The 17,373-nt window shown below is 44.2% G+C and overlaps 1 protein-coding gene across 1 annotated transcript; it reads left to right on the top strand.

The window, feature by feature from the left end:
* Positions 1 to 8,341: 8,341 nt before the first annotated feature.
* Positions 8,342 to 9,220, top strand: LOC144769301 (olfactory receptor 5AR1-like). The gene has a single exon (XM_078653369.1). The coding sequence runs from the start codon at positions 8,342 to 8,344 to the stop codon at positions 9,218 to 9,220; it is 879 nt and encodes a 292-aa protein (XP_078509495.1).
* Positions 9,221 to 17,373: the final 8,153 nt, after the last annotated feature.

Genomic DNA, 17,373 nt, shown 5'->3' with positions numbered 1-17,373 from the left:
GTCACGCGATAAAAAACACAACTAGGTGTCATGGAACACGAAGTAAAAAAAAAACATCTTTAGTTAAAAACATGTCTCGGCTTAAGGCTAAACAACATAACTCAGCCAAGGACATCTGGTCTACATTTAGACTGGCTAAACTTGCTTCCAAAACAGCAACTCCATGTCCATTTATAACCAGTCAAGATCCAGGCCCGCTCTTGAGCAAAGAGCAGACAGTCCCTACAAACACGCCTACACATTACACAGATCAGCCAGATCACACAATGATAAATAATAAATTACTCCTGGGTGAACTAGAAACCCTAATTAAGTCCCTTTTGTTGCCTATTAGTGTGAGAGTTATAAACATCGAGAAGGCATTAGGGAAATTTGAAAGGGCTCAAAATGATGCATCTTCTACCTTGCTCAAAATATTGACCACAATCAACCTCTACTTTTATACCAGCTAGTAGCTCCATCGCTGCAACTAGCAATAAAAACGTACGGTCAAAGAAAGCCACATATAACACTGTCAACAAACAAAACTTGCCAACCTGTCAGGAAAAAAACCCTCCTACTAAACCTGTAACAATCTTAGACGGAGGAGTTAACCCACCCCACATAGTGGCTGCCACTTTGAGTAATGCCCAATCCTTACCTGACATGGAAATCGAGGAATGTGAATGGGCCGCCGAGAGCTCCCCGGTCAAACTAGTACCAACCCATATAGAACCAATGAGACAAATTAAAACACCTAACCAGAGTATACCTACAAATCAAACAGGTGATAAATTGTTAAAATCGGTGGTAGCTAAAAGACCACTCCACATAAATCTTCCACCTGAATCCAGCCTGTATACCATCGTTATGATTGGAGTACCTAAACTAGCGGGCGAGAGGGCAGAATCTCAAGTGGAATTAAAAAATAAGGTGAGCCACTGGCTGACAACCCATAGACCAATTCCCAAACATATAAATGGTCATATTTCACATGTGAGAAGGGTAGACTGGGTGGGAACCAGATTTAAATCGACTGAGGGTGATTGTATTGTGGTAACCCTCGGTGACAGTCGTGCAGCTAGTTTTATTAGCAGCTGGAAAAGCGGTGTGACGAACAGTCTGATCCGCACTATGGACTTGAGCTATTTTTACCCTTCAAATAACCCTAGCCAAAATATAACACAATCACAGTTAACCTATGGTCAGGGGGGGGTTGCTCGAGCCAATAGCTGATTATCAACTTAGGGAAACCACATGGCCTTATGGCCCAACCACCTTAATGGACTTCACTATCTATAGACAGGAACCCCCATGGCCGAGTAGGCTAAATAGCTATCACATACGACAACAAGAGAGAAGGGAGTTTTTATCTCGCCCACAACAGCAGCACTACTCATACCCACATCATCTAAATACGCAATACGGGGTTCCCATCTCAAACAGATTTGACGCTCTTTATGCTCCAGATTATCTGGACGAGATTGACTGACAAATCGTACCTTTGCCCTCCCATTCTACCCCTCCTGAGTCATCAATTAGGGAAGCATTCTCCCATAGAATACTGAGAACTGCCTTGGAGTGTACACATATCTCTATCCAAGAGGCAAGTGAAACATCCAGGGCAGTTCCCTCAGTACACCAATCTGAGAGCATGCTGATTCTAAATGGGCGCAGTCTGTCACATCCTTCCAGTCAAGTTCAATGCACAGTCCCTAGTGACGTAAACCTTTTATCTACCAGCAATGAAACGCAAGCAGACATAACGACTGATCGAGGGGATCAAGCGATACCTTCACCCATAAACAAGGCCCAGGTAGCAGGTCTAGGTCATACACCACCACGCATTATAAAACTTTTATCCTGGAATGTAGCTGGTCTGGCTGCCAAGGTTAATGACCCAATATGGATGGCATTTATAAAAAACTATACCGTTCTGTGTTTCCAAGAAACATGGCTGGAAGATGCAAATGTACATATTGAGGGCTTTCAAAGTTTTTTCCAACCGGCAGCCCCGTCGAACAGTGGAAGATCAAAGGGGGGCCTGGCAATTAATATTAGCCTCGCACTTAGCTGCCAGGTTTCAAATAGAGCATCTGACAACAGACATATCCAAGCCCTGGTGCTCAGGAGTGGTAAAAGGGCACTCACCCTCATTAACTTTTATAATGCTGTACTTCCAAACAGGGAGTGTAACATCCTCCATCTACACAACTTTTTAAAAGCTAAAGCGGCAAGTCTGCCTCGAAGCACCCTCATTGCTGGAGATTTTAATGCGCATCCATGTGGCAATCCTGAAATGACATCTATTGGCCTTTTAGGTTGTAATAACAGGTCTGGCTTCCATTTTGACCATTCGTCGCGTGGCACTTACGTCAATAACTTAATTGATGACAGGAACTTAACTGTTGCAATGTCCATGTCGGAGGATTCTTACATCTTTGATGTCCTCATGTATAAAGGCTCTGGAAATGGTTCTTACATAGACCACATTCTTCTTTCGAGAGATCTTGTCAATTTAGTCACCGATTTTGAAATTCAAACAAGTATCTTCAGTGACCACAATCCTCTTTCCATTCAAATTGGAGGAGGCATCTTTGAACACCGGAAGCCACGGACTGATTGTGGCTCTCTAAAACCAATAAACGGAAATCGACGTTTGAAATGGTCAAAGGTCAACAGTGACTCTCTGTACAGCTCAATCAATATCAGCTGTGGTCAAGAATTAGGCATTTGTGTCTCTCCCACCACCTTGCCAGAAGCGACCTTAATCGCCTTCTCCGTTGTGGTTGATAGAATTGGACAATTGCTAACCATACCAACGAAGAGTCACTATGAACACCAACCAAGATGGTTTGATCAAGCATGTTCAAAGGCCGGACGAAATCTAAAAAAAACACTTAAGGCTATCCCAAGAGATCCTGTTCTTATAAAGACTTTGAGATCTAAATATAAGACAGCCCTGGCAGCTCGGAAAAAAGAAGTGAAAGCAGGCATTTGGGAATCTCTGTGCGACCCCGCAATCCTGGGTAATAGTTCCAAGTTTTGGAACATCATAAACAAGCCCTTGTTTGATGACCCCAGCAATCCTACGCTTGGGACCAACATACCCGAGGAAGAGTGGATATCACATTATAGTACAATCTTTAAAAGTGACGAGCCACAAGCGGACTTTGTTTTTAAAACTTCTGATGAAGAATTGTCGTGTTTTACAGTAGGGGAGGTAGAAAAGGGGATTCAGGGTTTAACTAGCAATAAAGCACCTGGCCCTGATGGCATTCCTCCCGATTTATTTAAATCAAATACTCATTTATGGGCCCCAGTTCTTACTGCAGTAATAAATGCCGGAATCTTAATTGGCTGCCCAAAATCTTGGGGGTCCTCGACCATAGTGCCTGTATTCAAGAAGGACAATCGTAGTAGTGCAACATGTTATAGACCTATATCACTGATTAATTCAGTTGCCAAGGTGGTGGGGGGTATAATTTTAAACAGGCTGATAGCATGGGCCAACGAAAACAACATATTGTCGCCAATACAATACGGGTTCAGACCAGGTCATTCTACGATAACCCAATGTCTGAACCTGTATTTAATAAATGGCAAATATACCATAGCAAGAAAAGGGACCATTTATATGGCCTTTATGGATTTATCGTCCGCCTTTGACTGTGTGGACAGAGGCAGGCTCTGGGAGGTCCTGCAAAAAATGGGAGTGGAGCAAAACCTGGTTAATTTTCTAGCTGATCTCCACTCGGACACAAGAGCAAACGTCCGTTATACCCAAGATATGAAAGTAACCAGGGATTTTAGGATAAATCGGGGTGTTAGGCAGGGGTGCATCTTAGCCCCGTTTCTTTTTAACCTTTATATCAATGAACTGGAGGAGCACCTACTAAAAACTGGTACAGACTACCCATATATAGGAAGGAAGGGTGTGCCCGTCCTGCTATACGCGGACGACGCCGTCCTAATTTCCAGAACGGCGATCGGTCTTCAAACCTTGTTAGATTCTTTTTTCACATTTATGAACTCCCGAGGCCTGGGCATCAACAATTCAAAATCCTTTACAATGATGACAGGTTTAATTCCCAAAAAAACATACCCCCACTTTGTAAATGGCGAAAAAATACCGACAACCAAGACCTTTTCGTATCTTGGTGTCCTTTTTGACCATAAATTAACATGGGCACCAGCAATTCAAAAGAAAAAGGGTGAGGTAGTGCGCGCAAATGCAGCAATAGTGGACTTTGCAAAGAAAATGGGCAACAGCCCGGTGGCTGCTGTTTTGAAGCTATACCAAGCCAAAAGCACTGCAGTCGCGTGCTACGGGAGCGAAATATGGGGGTCTGAATCCTTAGATGCCCTTGAGGTCACTGAGAATAATTTTTTTAAGCAAGTCTTAAGGCTACCTAGGGGTACGGCAAACTTTTCCGTTCACGAGGAACTTGGTATGCCCTATCTAAGTGATAGGTTAGCTGTGAATCCCTTGTTATGCTGGCTAAATAGCTGTCTAAACATAGATATACCCCTCACCAGAAACATCTTGCAAGAGGCACTAGAGTGGGAAGGGAGGTTTAAGATCCCGTGGATAAAATACGTTAGAAGATGTCTCCTTGAACTAGGTCGGCCGGATCTTTTTCTAGCCCCTGAGACAATAACTAAAACTGATGTAACATACGTGAAGAACACCTTTATGCTATCCAGGCACTTGGCGAGGGAGGAGAGTGAGTACAAGAAAAATAGTGTGAGACTGCATGCTCTCACAAAAACGTGCCCACATATGGAACCCTACCTAGCTTGGCCTTTGTCCGGATATGATCGCTTTCTGTTAACAAGGTTTCGATTCGATATGATCCATCTTTTGTTAGCTGTACCAAGTGGGGCACATAGAGGACAAGTGTTGCCAGCTTGCGGCTGCGACAATAAGTCTCCGCAAGATCTGGCACACTTTTTATTTTTCTGTCAGTATTATACAGTCCCCCGTAACCTGTTTTTAAAACCTTTACTTAAACAGTTGCACTTTGTACAAATGAAGACCAGCACTTTATTACCTCCAAATGTTAAATAGTGAATGTACTATGTTTGTATGTAGCTTTTTAAAACTAGCACTTAAACACAGAAAAAGTATGGAAGGTTAATTAATGTTGCTACTGATTGTATTTTTATCTCTTTTTAACTATAACCCTGTAATCCCGCTTGTGTTCATGTCCATGTGATATCACTCTTCTTACAATTTTTATTGCGTGTTTAAATGTCTATGAAATGTACTTTTATGATTGTTACATGTAAACAATCGAATAAAGATATTTTACTTACTTACTAGTGAAACTCCTATTAGGCCCCAGTACTGTCTCATACACATATTTAATGACATTCTACAACACCCTCAAAGTGCTATAACAACCAACTCTTTGGCAGGAATTTGTTTTTGAAAAACAACAAACTAAGGTTTCTGACCCATAAGGCTTTTATTCTGGGTTTATATACCATTTATTTCTGTTTGAGGCCTCCAGAAATTCCCTGTCGGTCCCTAACTGTAGAATAGTATATCTGATGGTCCACTGTAAAGAGGGTGGATAGTCTGATGCCCCTACAATGAAAGCTTCAACTCTGTCCATCAGTTGGTTTAGGGTTTCTGCTGGCAGAGTCAAGTGGTGGCAATGCCTTCAGAAATATGACAGTCCACCTGATTCTAAATAGGGTCAGGGGACATGGTGAACAGGGTACTCTTCCACATTTGTGTGGAGAACCCTGTCTGCCAAATTGTAAATCAAGCCCTTGATTTGGATTATGATGTATATCTTCATTACAGACTGAACTATAATTATGACCAACAGTTGGAATTCCGACCCATATTTGACCAGTCTACACAAAGTCAACTTCTTATGAGTCAGGAAATTACTTAATGCTTGAGGCACATGCAACACATCACAGGAACATTATACTTTGATATGTTACACATCAACATATCAAAAATGTCAGTGGTCTATCACAACATTCAGATCTCATGGATCGCATCCAGCATAGTATATTTGATGCACTGCTTGAATCATCGGCGTGGTTGTGTTTGTATTTTGCTTTGTTTTCATTGTTTCCACCGTGCAGTCCTACAACCAACCCAACAAAAAATGCAGAACTTATCACTCAAACCTGATGCATTTAGAGATGGCTATAGTTTTACATTCAAGAGCTATTTCAGGGCTCTCAAAAGTGTTGCGCAACATGAAGTGCCACACAGAAATCTTAAACTCAAGACAGGACATAACATATATCTCCATAGCAGACAGATATGTCATATCATTTGATATCAGCGGACTCCCAACATTACTAAAATAAGATGTGCAAAACATCCAAAAATACACATTAGACAGAACATGTTTAATATACCCAACCACTCTCAGATATATCCCATATTCAGCTATGCAGGGAGACCAAGGTACACAAACATTTAATGTAGTACATAAGACAGAACACCCCATATGACCACTCATCATTGCCCAACATAGGCACACCAATGACAAAACCCACTACAGAAACATAACAAGACCAAATTTAGAGAATAATCTCACACACATTTAACATTAAGAACAAATCTTACAGAACATAACACAGAAGTTCAACAATAAATAAATATCCCAACTGAATAACATAATGTTAAACCTATTCCTCAGTGTGAATTATGCATGTTGATGAGAACAAAAAATATGCCTAAGCACTAGGGAAGGTTTTCTAGCCACATTATGATACAAAGATCATAAGACTTTATCTCCTTGAAGAAATAATTACAATCCAACATAAACCAACCCTATACATATAAGCACAAGAATATGTCAGCTAGGTCATGAGTATGGGCGACAGAACTAATGCAAAAATGCACCCCATGCAACTACACTTGAACAACATTACAGGGTCTGTACACAAGGGTAAACATGATTAAATCTATATGTGTAAATGTACTTTTACACTTTTGAATAACTTTAGTACTTTGGGCTATTCACCATTTACAACTATAAAATTACATAATAGCGTAAATGTACATGTCCCCATCTCCTGAAACAAGGGGTGAAATCTCTAAATGCATTATATATGACCATAAAGTTACTACTAGCACTGATTAAACAAACGTATGTGATGCTCCACTAATGGAGCTGAGATATCCGAAAAGTGTATTCAACTTAAAAAAAATATATATATATTTTAATAGAAAATAGTAATGGTAAATAAAGTCATATATTTATTTTAATTGTAGAACTTTTTAAAATATATTAAAGCATTATTAAATTAATTTACATTTGACACATATTTGTTCTGAATATATTAAGTTAAAGGAAAATTATATGTGAGTTTAAATTATAAAAACAACCTTACCTTAAGCAAAACATACACATTTTTATTATGAACTCAATATTATTCAAACTGATGCACATAATTAATTAAAAGTAATTTAATTACATTATATAATAAACATTCATGGTACATTCATTTTTCAATTTAAATATTTTTAATAAAATATTTTGAAATAAAATAATTAAAGAAATGCTTTTATATTTTTAAATAGGTTAAATACTCTAATTTAATATTAATTCCGACTTCTATTACTTTGTAAGTGGAGTGTTGCTGTACCATTTGTTAGGCATGTGTGGTGCTAGATTTACTGAAACTGTAGGATGGAGTACATTTACTACTGATTTGGGTCTTTTTTGACGGCAGTAACTTCAGAAGTGCAGTTTGAGAATATAAATGAGCTTACTCATTTGTAGGTGTTTGAATGTCCCTCCCTAAACCCCTCCGTTACTCTGCCTAGACATCTATTTCCTCCTCTCTTAACCCAACCCCTTTAATAGTAAGTATTCTCCATTTTCCAGCCACTCCTCTCGGTTCCTCCACATTAACTACTAAAACTGATACTTGCGCACAGACTCCAGAGTCTCCACACAGAAAAAGGAGAGGTGAAGGCAGAACCTTCTCATGTTGGTTTGTGAATAGCATTTTGTAGTATCTTAAAAGTAGTATTGTTAGAACTACTAAATGTACTATAAAGTTCAATTTGTAAATAGGTCCTCTCAGTTTCCTGAAAAACCCTTTGGTTTATGTTTAGCTGTAGTGTCAATTAAACAAACATTGTCAGAAGAAAACAGTGTATTAAACATATGCGCTATTTTGTTACAGAGGTAAGTATCTTGTCACAGTGAACATAGGCTGGTGCCATCAAATGTAACTACTGTCATAATTACATGGTTTTACGACATTGACGAAGGTTCAACTAACTCGGACTAATGTTTTCTATACTTATTTTGCACTAAGCCTTCCAACAAAACCTATAGTCTTTGTGGCCCATTCTAGAAAGCTCTAAATGGAAATGGAAGATGTAAATAAAACTGTTCACAGTGAATTCACTCTATTGGGATTGACAGAGGATCCCAGGTTGAAACTGATTCTCTTTGCAGTGTTCACAGGGGTCTATATCCTCACAGTGATTGGCAGCATGGGCATGAATGGCAACATTGGCATCATTGTATTAATCTGGCTGAGCCTCCATCTTCAGACCCGTATGTACTTTTTCCTGAGACATCTGACCTTTGTGGATCTTTGCTATTTCTCTGATATTTCCCCTAGAATGCGTGTTGACCTGATTTCTGAAAATAGGAGGATGTTTTGCATCAGTTGTGCAATGCAGTTTTTCATTTTCTCTGCTGCTGGTACCATTGAGCTTCTGCCAATCATAGCTTACGACTGCTATGTTGCTGTTTGCCAGCCATTGCATTACATGGCCATCATGACTAAGAGATGTTGTGTTCTGCTACTCACTATGGTATACTCTGGTGGGATTATACACTCCATGATAGAGACAGGTTGTATGTTCCGACTGGCATTTTGTCACTGGGAAATTTGTCATTTTTGCTGTGATATCCCTCCTTTGTTAAAGCTCTCATGCACCAACACTTTCACCAATGACTTAGTATTATTAATATTTGGAGGTTCCTTGGCTATTTCTTCACTCCTGGCTGTTTTCATTTCCTATGCTGCCATCATCTCAGCTGTCCTGCAAATGCGCTCTTCAGCGGCAAGACTTGGGGTCTTTTCCACATGTGCCTCTCACTCCACTGTTTTGACCTTATGTTTTGGAACAATCTTTTTTACTTACCTCCACTTCTCTTCTGCCTATTCTCTTGACCAGGACAAGGCTGTAACTCTGTTCTACACTATTGTGATACCGATGTTAAATCCTCTGATCTAGAGCCTGTGAAACAAGGATGTAAAATAAGGACTGAGAAAATAATTAAGAGAAAGTTCACTTTCAGAGGAATATTTCCTCTAAATTTGTAACTACTTATTACTGATTTTCAGGGTACAAATTATGATGTATACTGGTGCACACTCTGTTCATTTTATGATTTTCTAGACCTCTTGTATTTGAACAAAAAAAAATGTAAGCATTTTGTCGGATTGGTAGCGGGCTTTGAAAGTTCAATAAAGTTTCTTCTATTTTGTTTCACCTATCATGAATGAAAATTAGGATAAGTGAATTCATTCACTAAGCAAAGATGCCAATATGGAACTATGTAGACAAAATTGGTATTAATGATAATACGCATTTAATGGATGTTGTTTGTTCTTTGTTGGCGTGAACATATGTGTATGTTCATCCATGTCAAGAAAATGTGCTAACGTATATTCAATAAAATTGTAAGAATGTAGATTGGGGAGCAAAGGTTGTATATGTTTGTTGAGTCTGAATGGAGGATCTTGGTGTAGATGTATCATGCACCACACCCTAGGAAGCAGTAAATATTTTATTTAAATCAAACCTTGCTTACAGCTTTAGTAAGAATAGTTGTGGTCTGCAATTGAGGTAACAACCAGAATCACCCTATCACAAGCATATCAACATTCCTTTACCTCACCACATTCTGCCATTCCAACTTCACCTCTGAAGAACAAGCTCACTCATGCATAGGAAAAAAAACACTTAACACACACACACACACTTTTTACCAAACAACGAATAAACAAAAACAGCAAAGAATGTTTTACCACAATTGACCAAGAAAGAAACCACCAAAAACCAACACACTAGAGAAAATCAAAGAGAAAGAATTAAACAAAATACATTGTGCTTGAAACAAAAACTCAGAATAACAACATTAACTCAGAACAACAATCAACGCTAATCTCTAATAACATCACATATAGACAAGACTAAGTACGGAGAAATTCATATCTAATTTTTTCTTGTCATGGGGAACATTTAATTACCCTATCCTCAGATTTCAATCCTATACAAATGTATTATCCAAATTATTTCTAAGCACACATATGCTGTGGGACTGATCTTTGCGAACAAAATATCATATATAACATTAAAAAACATACAAAAAAATACATATATGAACAACACAATAACAATTATGACATGAATCTCTAATAACAATCATTCAGGACCACATAGAAAAAAAATGTCACATTACATTAGGTAACAGTTCAAAGCAAGGTGTTCTAACCCCCACTCTGACCATAAGTCTCCCCTAGCATTATAACAGAATACAAATCACAAGACATCTTAGTTGTGAATTCCGATAGTGTGAGAGATAAGGATGGTGGTTGCACCACGCAAACATGGCGCAAACTTGAATCTCTGCTATGTCCTGAGAGGGACCTTTATCTGCAACTGAGGCTAAAGTCATAAACTCAGCAATGTATCAATGACAATGAAGCATCATTTGTGCCACGGGAATGCCAGAGAAGAGTAATTTTCCAAATCATGCAGGACAGGTAGCTTGAGGTGTTTTCTAAGGCTTATGAGTCTTCTGTTTTTCCTCTGCCTTATAGGTGCCACAGGGACGTATTTTAGCCTTACACTGTTGAATACTGTAGCGGTGGCTCTGTTTTCCTATGCCAAAGACACATAGATTATTGTGTCTCTGTGCCAAGGATGGTATGAGCCCGCCTCAGCCTTGTGGAGTTTGCAGGATGGATGAGGAAAAACTGAATGGAAATAAGACTGAGGTTTTATAGATTGACAATCAGCCTCAACTCTGGGACTCTCACAGGTGGGCGAATGAACTGGATTCCTTTCCTAACCCTGGTAAAGTGGACAAGGACCGGGCTTCTGACTGGATTCTAAGCTCACTATAGACCAGCAGGTGGCAGCTATTTGTTTTGGCCTACTGAAATGTGTGAGGAAGATATTATGGCTTGTCACTCCTTCTACTCAAAAGACATTTGTGCAAGCCTTGATCATCTCCAGATTGGATTATTGCAATATTCTTTACTTAAGAGCTACCAAAGCTGCAGTGCACAGGCTTAAAATTGTGTAAAATTCAGCTCAGCTATTTTTGCCAAATTCCTAAATCTGGCACCCTTGTAATAAACGCATACTCTTCAAAGCTGTATGCCTCATGCACAAAACTATGCTCTGTTGTGGACTTACCAATTTAGCTCCAACGGGTCAACCGTACATCCCCAAAATGGTTCTCTGCATTCAGGCAGTTTGAATTTGACAGTGATTCCGCAAGTGAAACTGACAAGGAAAGGAGAAAGTTCATTTTCCTTCCTAGGCCCTACCGTGTGGACTGCTCTTTCTCAAAATCTTTGTTCATGTGCTTCATTTGTGAAGTTTAGAAAGCATTTAAGAACCTGGCTACTCTAATCTAACTTCTTCTATGTCAGCTGCTTTCTCAGCGCTGAGAAACACTGGTGAGCTAGCCATGTGCTTTAAATAATAAATCAGAAATCACCTAAAGAATGTATGAACGCAGTCCAAGCAATTCAATTCGGCACATGTAAGTACACGTTTTAAAGATGGTATATGCAAAGTGAGCTAAAAATCAGTTACCATAATGAGAAATTCTCCAATGCTAAGCTAAGATTCGGGGTAAGTTGGAAAGTTTTAAACCAACTGATGCCAGCAAATATAGCATCGACAATAGAACCAAATGAGGGCTCCAATCAACAAAAGGAAAATGTTCTTGCTCTAGAAAGTAAGCCTGTGAGCAAAAATATAAGGATAATTCGGTTTTATGAAAAAGAAAGGGGATGTCTGCCAGCAAAGGCGGACAGTGGTAAGTGCGGGCTAACTAAAATCAGTTTCATATAGTTAAAACATAAAAGGTTCCCCCCCAGTAGAACCAATCAAAAAACAACGTCTCAACTGTATGTATTGTCAATTTCCCTGGTGCCAGAAGCAGAAAGAAAGTTCTGCATACAAAGTATAAATACAAAGTTTTTCCTTAAAATGGATTACAATGTTACGCTGTCCAAATCCCAACTATGGCTAAATTGACAATGCATAAATCACTTTTTTCACTAAATCTGAGTGTAAAACACTGTGTGCATACATATAAGTAATACTTAAACATGTTGAAGGTGAAAATAATTATTACGTGAAAATAAATGATGAGTGCGTCATCAATATCACCAACAATCACCTCAACGCACATCGTACCACCTCTGACATGGATGCTATGTTAAACACAAAACACCACAACTGAACATCTAAGCACTCATTTTGAGGATCACTTAAAGGACACCATAATTGCAAAAGCATTGGACCCTCCAGACACTGAAACCAGCCAGCTGTTCATACCTTTGTGATACACTGTCAGGTGTGCAAAAACACCGGCATCTGCTTCCTACTCCCACTACATATGATGGGATACATACCCCCAAAATATCCAGGCAAAAAAACAATACAATACAATACAATGGGCTCCTTAATGAGGTGCAGAGGATGAACGCTGATGCTTATTGCAGCCTGGGCAATTGGTAAAGTTCTTTTGATAGCGGGACTGTGTATTGAGCTAGCTTTACCACCGTAACTCTGTGCCTGTCTTCAAAATGGCGGACCTGCGAGGAGATCGTGAATAGATCTATCACACCAAAAGAGCTGTTCAATGTCCATCTGCTGTGTAATCCGCACAGGTCTTGGTAAGCAGCGTGGTTGAGAATGTGGGACACACTTGAACGGGTTTTCTACTAAATCTCTGCCCCCCCTTCAGCTGAGTGGAGCCTGACTCCATCATAGGTGTTGGTAGAGATCGTCGAGAGTGCCGATTTTCTGTTTGAGGTTCCCGGTTCTGGCATTTATTACCAGCGTTTTCCAACTTGCTGATCCTGTGATATGGTACTACTGATATCAACATCATCTGTGCTTAAATGTGAACTGGTACAACTTGATCCTTAACACTGTAGTGTTGCTGCCAGTGGGGCGTACCACTGCAGCCCACGCCCCCTCCCACCTATTCCTGTGTGTTCCCCCCCTGGGACGTGCAGGGTCTTGGTTTCCCCCTTACGTGAGCGCGGCAGCGCGCCTGTGTTGAATAAATAGCCCAGAGCCCTGGGCGTGGTCAGTGTGTAACTAACCACCACCTTGAATGCGTGTGTCCCTGTACCTCTGTCCAGCAGGCCCACTCTGGGACACCACATTGGCGACGAGGGGGTCTATCCCCGAACCATCGCGTGCCCGGATACTCTGTGACCCTGCCGGTCACCCTTGCCCGCCCGCAGCCTCAGCGACGCCTCCATCCCTCGCCCTGCCCGCCCGTTCCTCGGCGGAGGAGGATTCAGCGCTCGCGTCGCCTTCCCTGGCGACAGCCTACCTGCCGGCTGCCGGCGCTGCCTTCCGGTGCCTCCACGTGGCCATCTCTTCACATTCGAGGTACGGGCTGCTGCCTGCCGCTCCACACGGCTGCCCCCACACCCTGCCTCAGTCTCACTCCCTCTGCCTGGGGCCCGCGCTCCGCTCCGTGCACGCCGCCGGACCCGCACGTCAGCCCGGCAGTCCCGCGCATGCGCGGTTCACACGGGAGCAATACCTCACGCATCTAGCGTGTCTTCGGGATTCCGAGGCTGCAATTCCTCACGCATCTAGCGGAAATAAGCCTGCCTGTGCCCCAGGGGTGCCTGCTCCTGCCTGCTGTGCCTGGGTGGCCCGAGAAGACCTGCGTCTGCCTGCCAGTGCTGTGGGTGTCCCCCGCCTTGTGTTCCTACTGCCAACATGGCCAATGTGCCCCCCCTGGAGCCATTTTCCGTCACCGGCACGCCACCCTCCCAAGCGTCTCGGTGGAAAAAGTGGGTTGAACGTTTGGAGACCTACTTTATTGCAGCAGACATCGCAGTGGGGAGACGCCGAGCAATGCTCCTGCACCTAGGAGGAGAGGCTATCCACGACATCTCTAAAGACATCACGGAAGGCGACCCGCCACACACGTACGCCACCCTGCGTGATGCCATCACCAGGTATTTCGAACCTTTCACCAGCGCAGACTACGAACGCTTCCTGCTCCGACAAGCGCGCCAACTCCCGGAAGAGTCTGTCGATGTATTCTACGCGCGTCTGAAGAAATTGGCGAGCACGTGTACACTCCCGGACGCGGAAGACGAAATTCGCGCCCAGTTCATTCAAGGGTGCGCATCTCTGAAACTGAGAGAGAGAGTCCTCGAAACAGATGCCATGCCCATGCGCGACATCCTCACTCTAGGACGGTCCAAGGAGCTCTCCAAAGCCCGAGCGGCCCACATGGAGCCAGGTCCTGCTGTCAAGATCAAATCAGAACCCGTGTGCGCACTCAAGACACAACGACAGGATAGCAGGCCGAGACCTCAGAAGCCCGCTCAGTCCCAGCAATCACAGTCCACCCGGGATCGACCCTGCATGTGGTGTGGTGGCGCCACTCCGCACAAAGGAGCCTGCCCTGCTCAAGGTAAAATCTGCAGTGCGTGCGGCAAAGCCAACCATTTTGCGAGTGTCTGTATGTCGTCTCAACGGAAGAAGCCCAGCGGCCCACCCAGGAGGGCGCGACAGGTGGCGCCGCTCCCAGACACGTCACCCAGCAGCGACATGGACGCGACGAAGAAGATGCCGCGTCTGTCCATGTGGTGCGCATGCTCAACACCCTGACTGCCGCATCATCATCCGAGCCGATGTGCACTGTCCAAGTCCATGACCAAGCAATCAGAGCCCTCATCGACACCGGTGCTACGATAAACCTCATGTCGGCCAGCGTGTACCGGGACCTAGTGGACGCTCCCGCCCTTCACCCCACCAGAGTGCAGGTGTTTGCCTACGGGACTCGGCGGCCCCTACGCCTGTGCGGGGTATTCAGAACAACCATCTCCCACGACGCCAGGCAACTACAGACGAAAGTCTATGTGTCCTAAGAAGGGTCTGGATTCCTCCTTGGCTGCAAGACGGCATGTGAACTCGGACTCATCCACTTTGCCCTTACCGTGCAAGCCCAAAGCCTAGACCATCTGGTCACCGAACACTCCTCGCTGTTCGAGGGCATCGGATGCCTCCGTGGGCCTCCTGTCCAGCTCCACATTGACCAATCCGTAGCCCCTGTTGCTCTGCGACACAGGCGGATCGCGTTCTACCTCAGACCCAAGGTAGAAGCCGAGCTGAGAATGTTAGAACAAGCAGGAATCATCGAACGAGTGACTGGGCCCACCCCGTGGGTGTCCCCCATCGTGGTGGCGAAGAAGCCGAAGCAGCCCGATGCAGTACGGATATGTGTGGATATGCGACTTCCCAACCTGGCCATCAAGAGGGAACGTCACCTGACGCCGACCATTGACGACATCATTGGGGAACTCGCCGGGTCCAAGTGGTTCTCCAAAATGGACCTGAGATCGGGATACCACCAGATCCCGCTTCACCCAGACTCGCGCCCAATCACAACGTTCTCCACACATGCTGGCTTGTGGAGGTACACGAGGCTCAATTTCGGCATCTCCAGCGCCGCCGAAGTGTTTCAGAACATTATCCACAATGTCCTTCAAGGCCTCGACGGGGTGCTAAACGTGAGTGACGACATCCTGGTGCATGCCCCAACTTTAGATGAGCACATCCGGCGCGTCCACGCAGTATTCGACCGCCTGAAGGAGAGAGGGCTGACTCTTCACAAGGACAAGTGCGAGTTCCTGCGGAGAGACATAAGTTTCTTCGGGTACAAGTTCTCCGATCAAGGAGTAGGCCCAGACCCGGAGAAAGTACAAGACATCCACAACGCGCCCGCACCCACCTCAGTAACCGCAGTCCGCAGCTTCTTAGGCATGGTGACCTACTGCGGGCGTTTCATAAAGGACCTGTCTGACCTAACTGGACCACTCCGGGATCTCACGAAGTCCAACACTGCCTGGACGTGGGGTCCGGACCAACAGGAGTCGTTTGTGAACACGAAAGCAGCTCTCTCAGCCGACACGACGCTGGTATACTTCAACCCTCAGAATGAATCCCAACTGCTTGTAGACGCCAGCCCCACCGGCCTGGGCGCCGTCCTGTCACAGCGTCAACCATGTGGGGAGTGGGCCCCTGTTGCGTACGCCAGCCGCACCCTCACACCCACCGAACAACGCTACTCCCAAATAGAGCGGGAGGCCATCGCAATCCTGTGGGGGTGCCGCCATTTCCACATTTACCTCTATGGACATCCCTTCTCAGTAGTCACTGATCACAAGCCTCTGATACCCCTCTTCCAAGGCTCTTCCTCTCGCCCTCCCCCACGGATCGAGAAGTGGGTGCTGCAGTTGCAGGAGTTCCAATTCACAGTGGAGTACCGGCCAGGCTCGCGCAATCCTGCGGACTACTTGTCGAGACATGCCCGACCTGTTTCTGAGGCAGAGGCAGCTGAAGCAGCAGACACCGAGGAATACGTCCGACTGATCGTCGAAAGGTCAAGACCACGTCCCATGTCTCTGGACGAGGTGTCAAGTGCCACCAAGGACGATGATTGCCTCCAGATCGCGATCCATGCCATAGAGAGTGGAGACTGGAAAGCGCTCCAGAGCCCTGCATCATTCCGCACATCAGATGCCCAAGCCGTCCTGAAGGCCCTGTATCAAGTTCGGCACGAACTGTCCGTATCCACAGAAGGGTGCCTCCTGCGAGGCCCTCGCCTAGTGCTGCCCAGCAGTTTGACCCAACAAGCCGCGGTCCTAGCACACGGATCGCACCAAGGCATCGTCAAATCCAAGAACAGGCTCCGAAGCAAAGTGTGGTTTCCGGGGCTAGACAAAGCAGTGGAAGAAGTGATCCACAGGTGTCCAGTGTGTCTAGCGACAAGCCTCCCAAACCCTCCGGCCCCACATCCCCGTGGGTAAGAGTGAGTGCGGACTTCAGTAGCCTCCCTGGGGGCAAGTACATGCTCGTAGTGGTGGATGACTTCTCCCGATACCCGGAAGTAGAGATTGTGTCGTCAACCGCAACGTGGGAAGTGATACCAAAATTCGAAAAGATACTGGCCACCCATGGGCTTGTGAAAGAAATCCGCACCGATAATGGACCACCCTTTAACTGCAGCGAATTCACGGAGTACCTCCACGGCCAAGGCATCAAGCACAGACGGATCACGCCTAGGTGGCCTCAGGCAAATGGAGAGGTCGAACGCCTAA

This window comes from Lissotriton helveticus, chromosome 1_1, assembly GCF_964261635.1.
Source record: "Lissotriton helveticus chromosome 1_1, aLisHel1.1, whole genome shotgun sequence".
NCBI lineage: Eukaryota > Metazoa > Chordata > Amphibia > Caudata > Salamandridae > Lissotriton > Lissotriton helveticus.
This window is presented reverse-complemented; position numbering and strand designations above follow the sequence as displayed.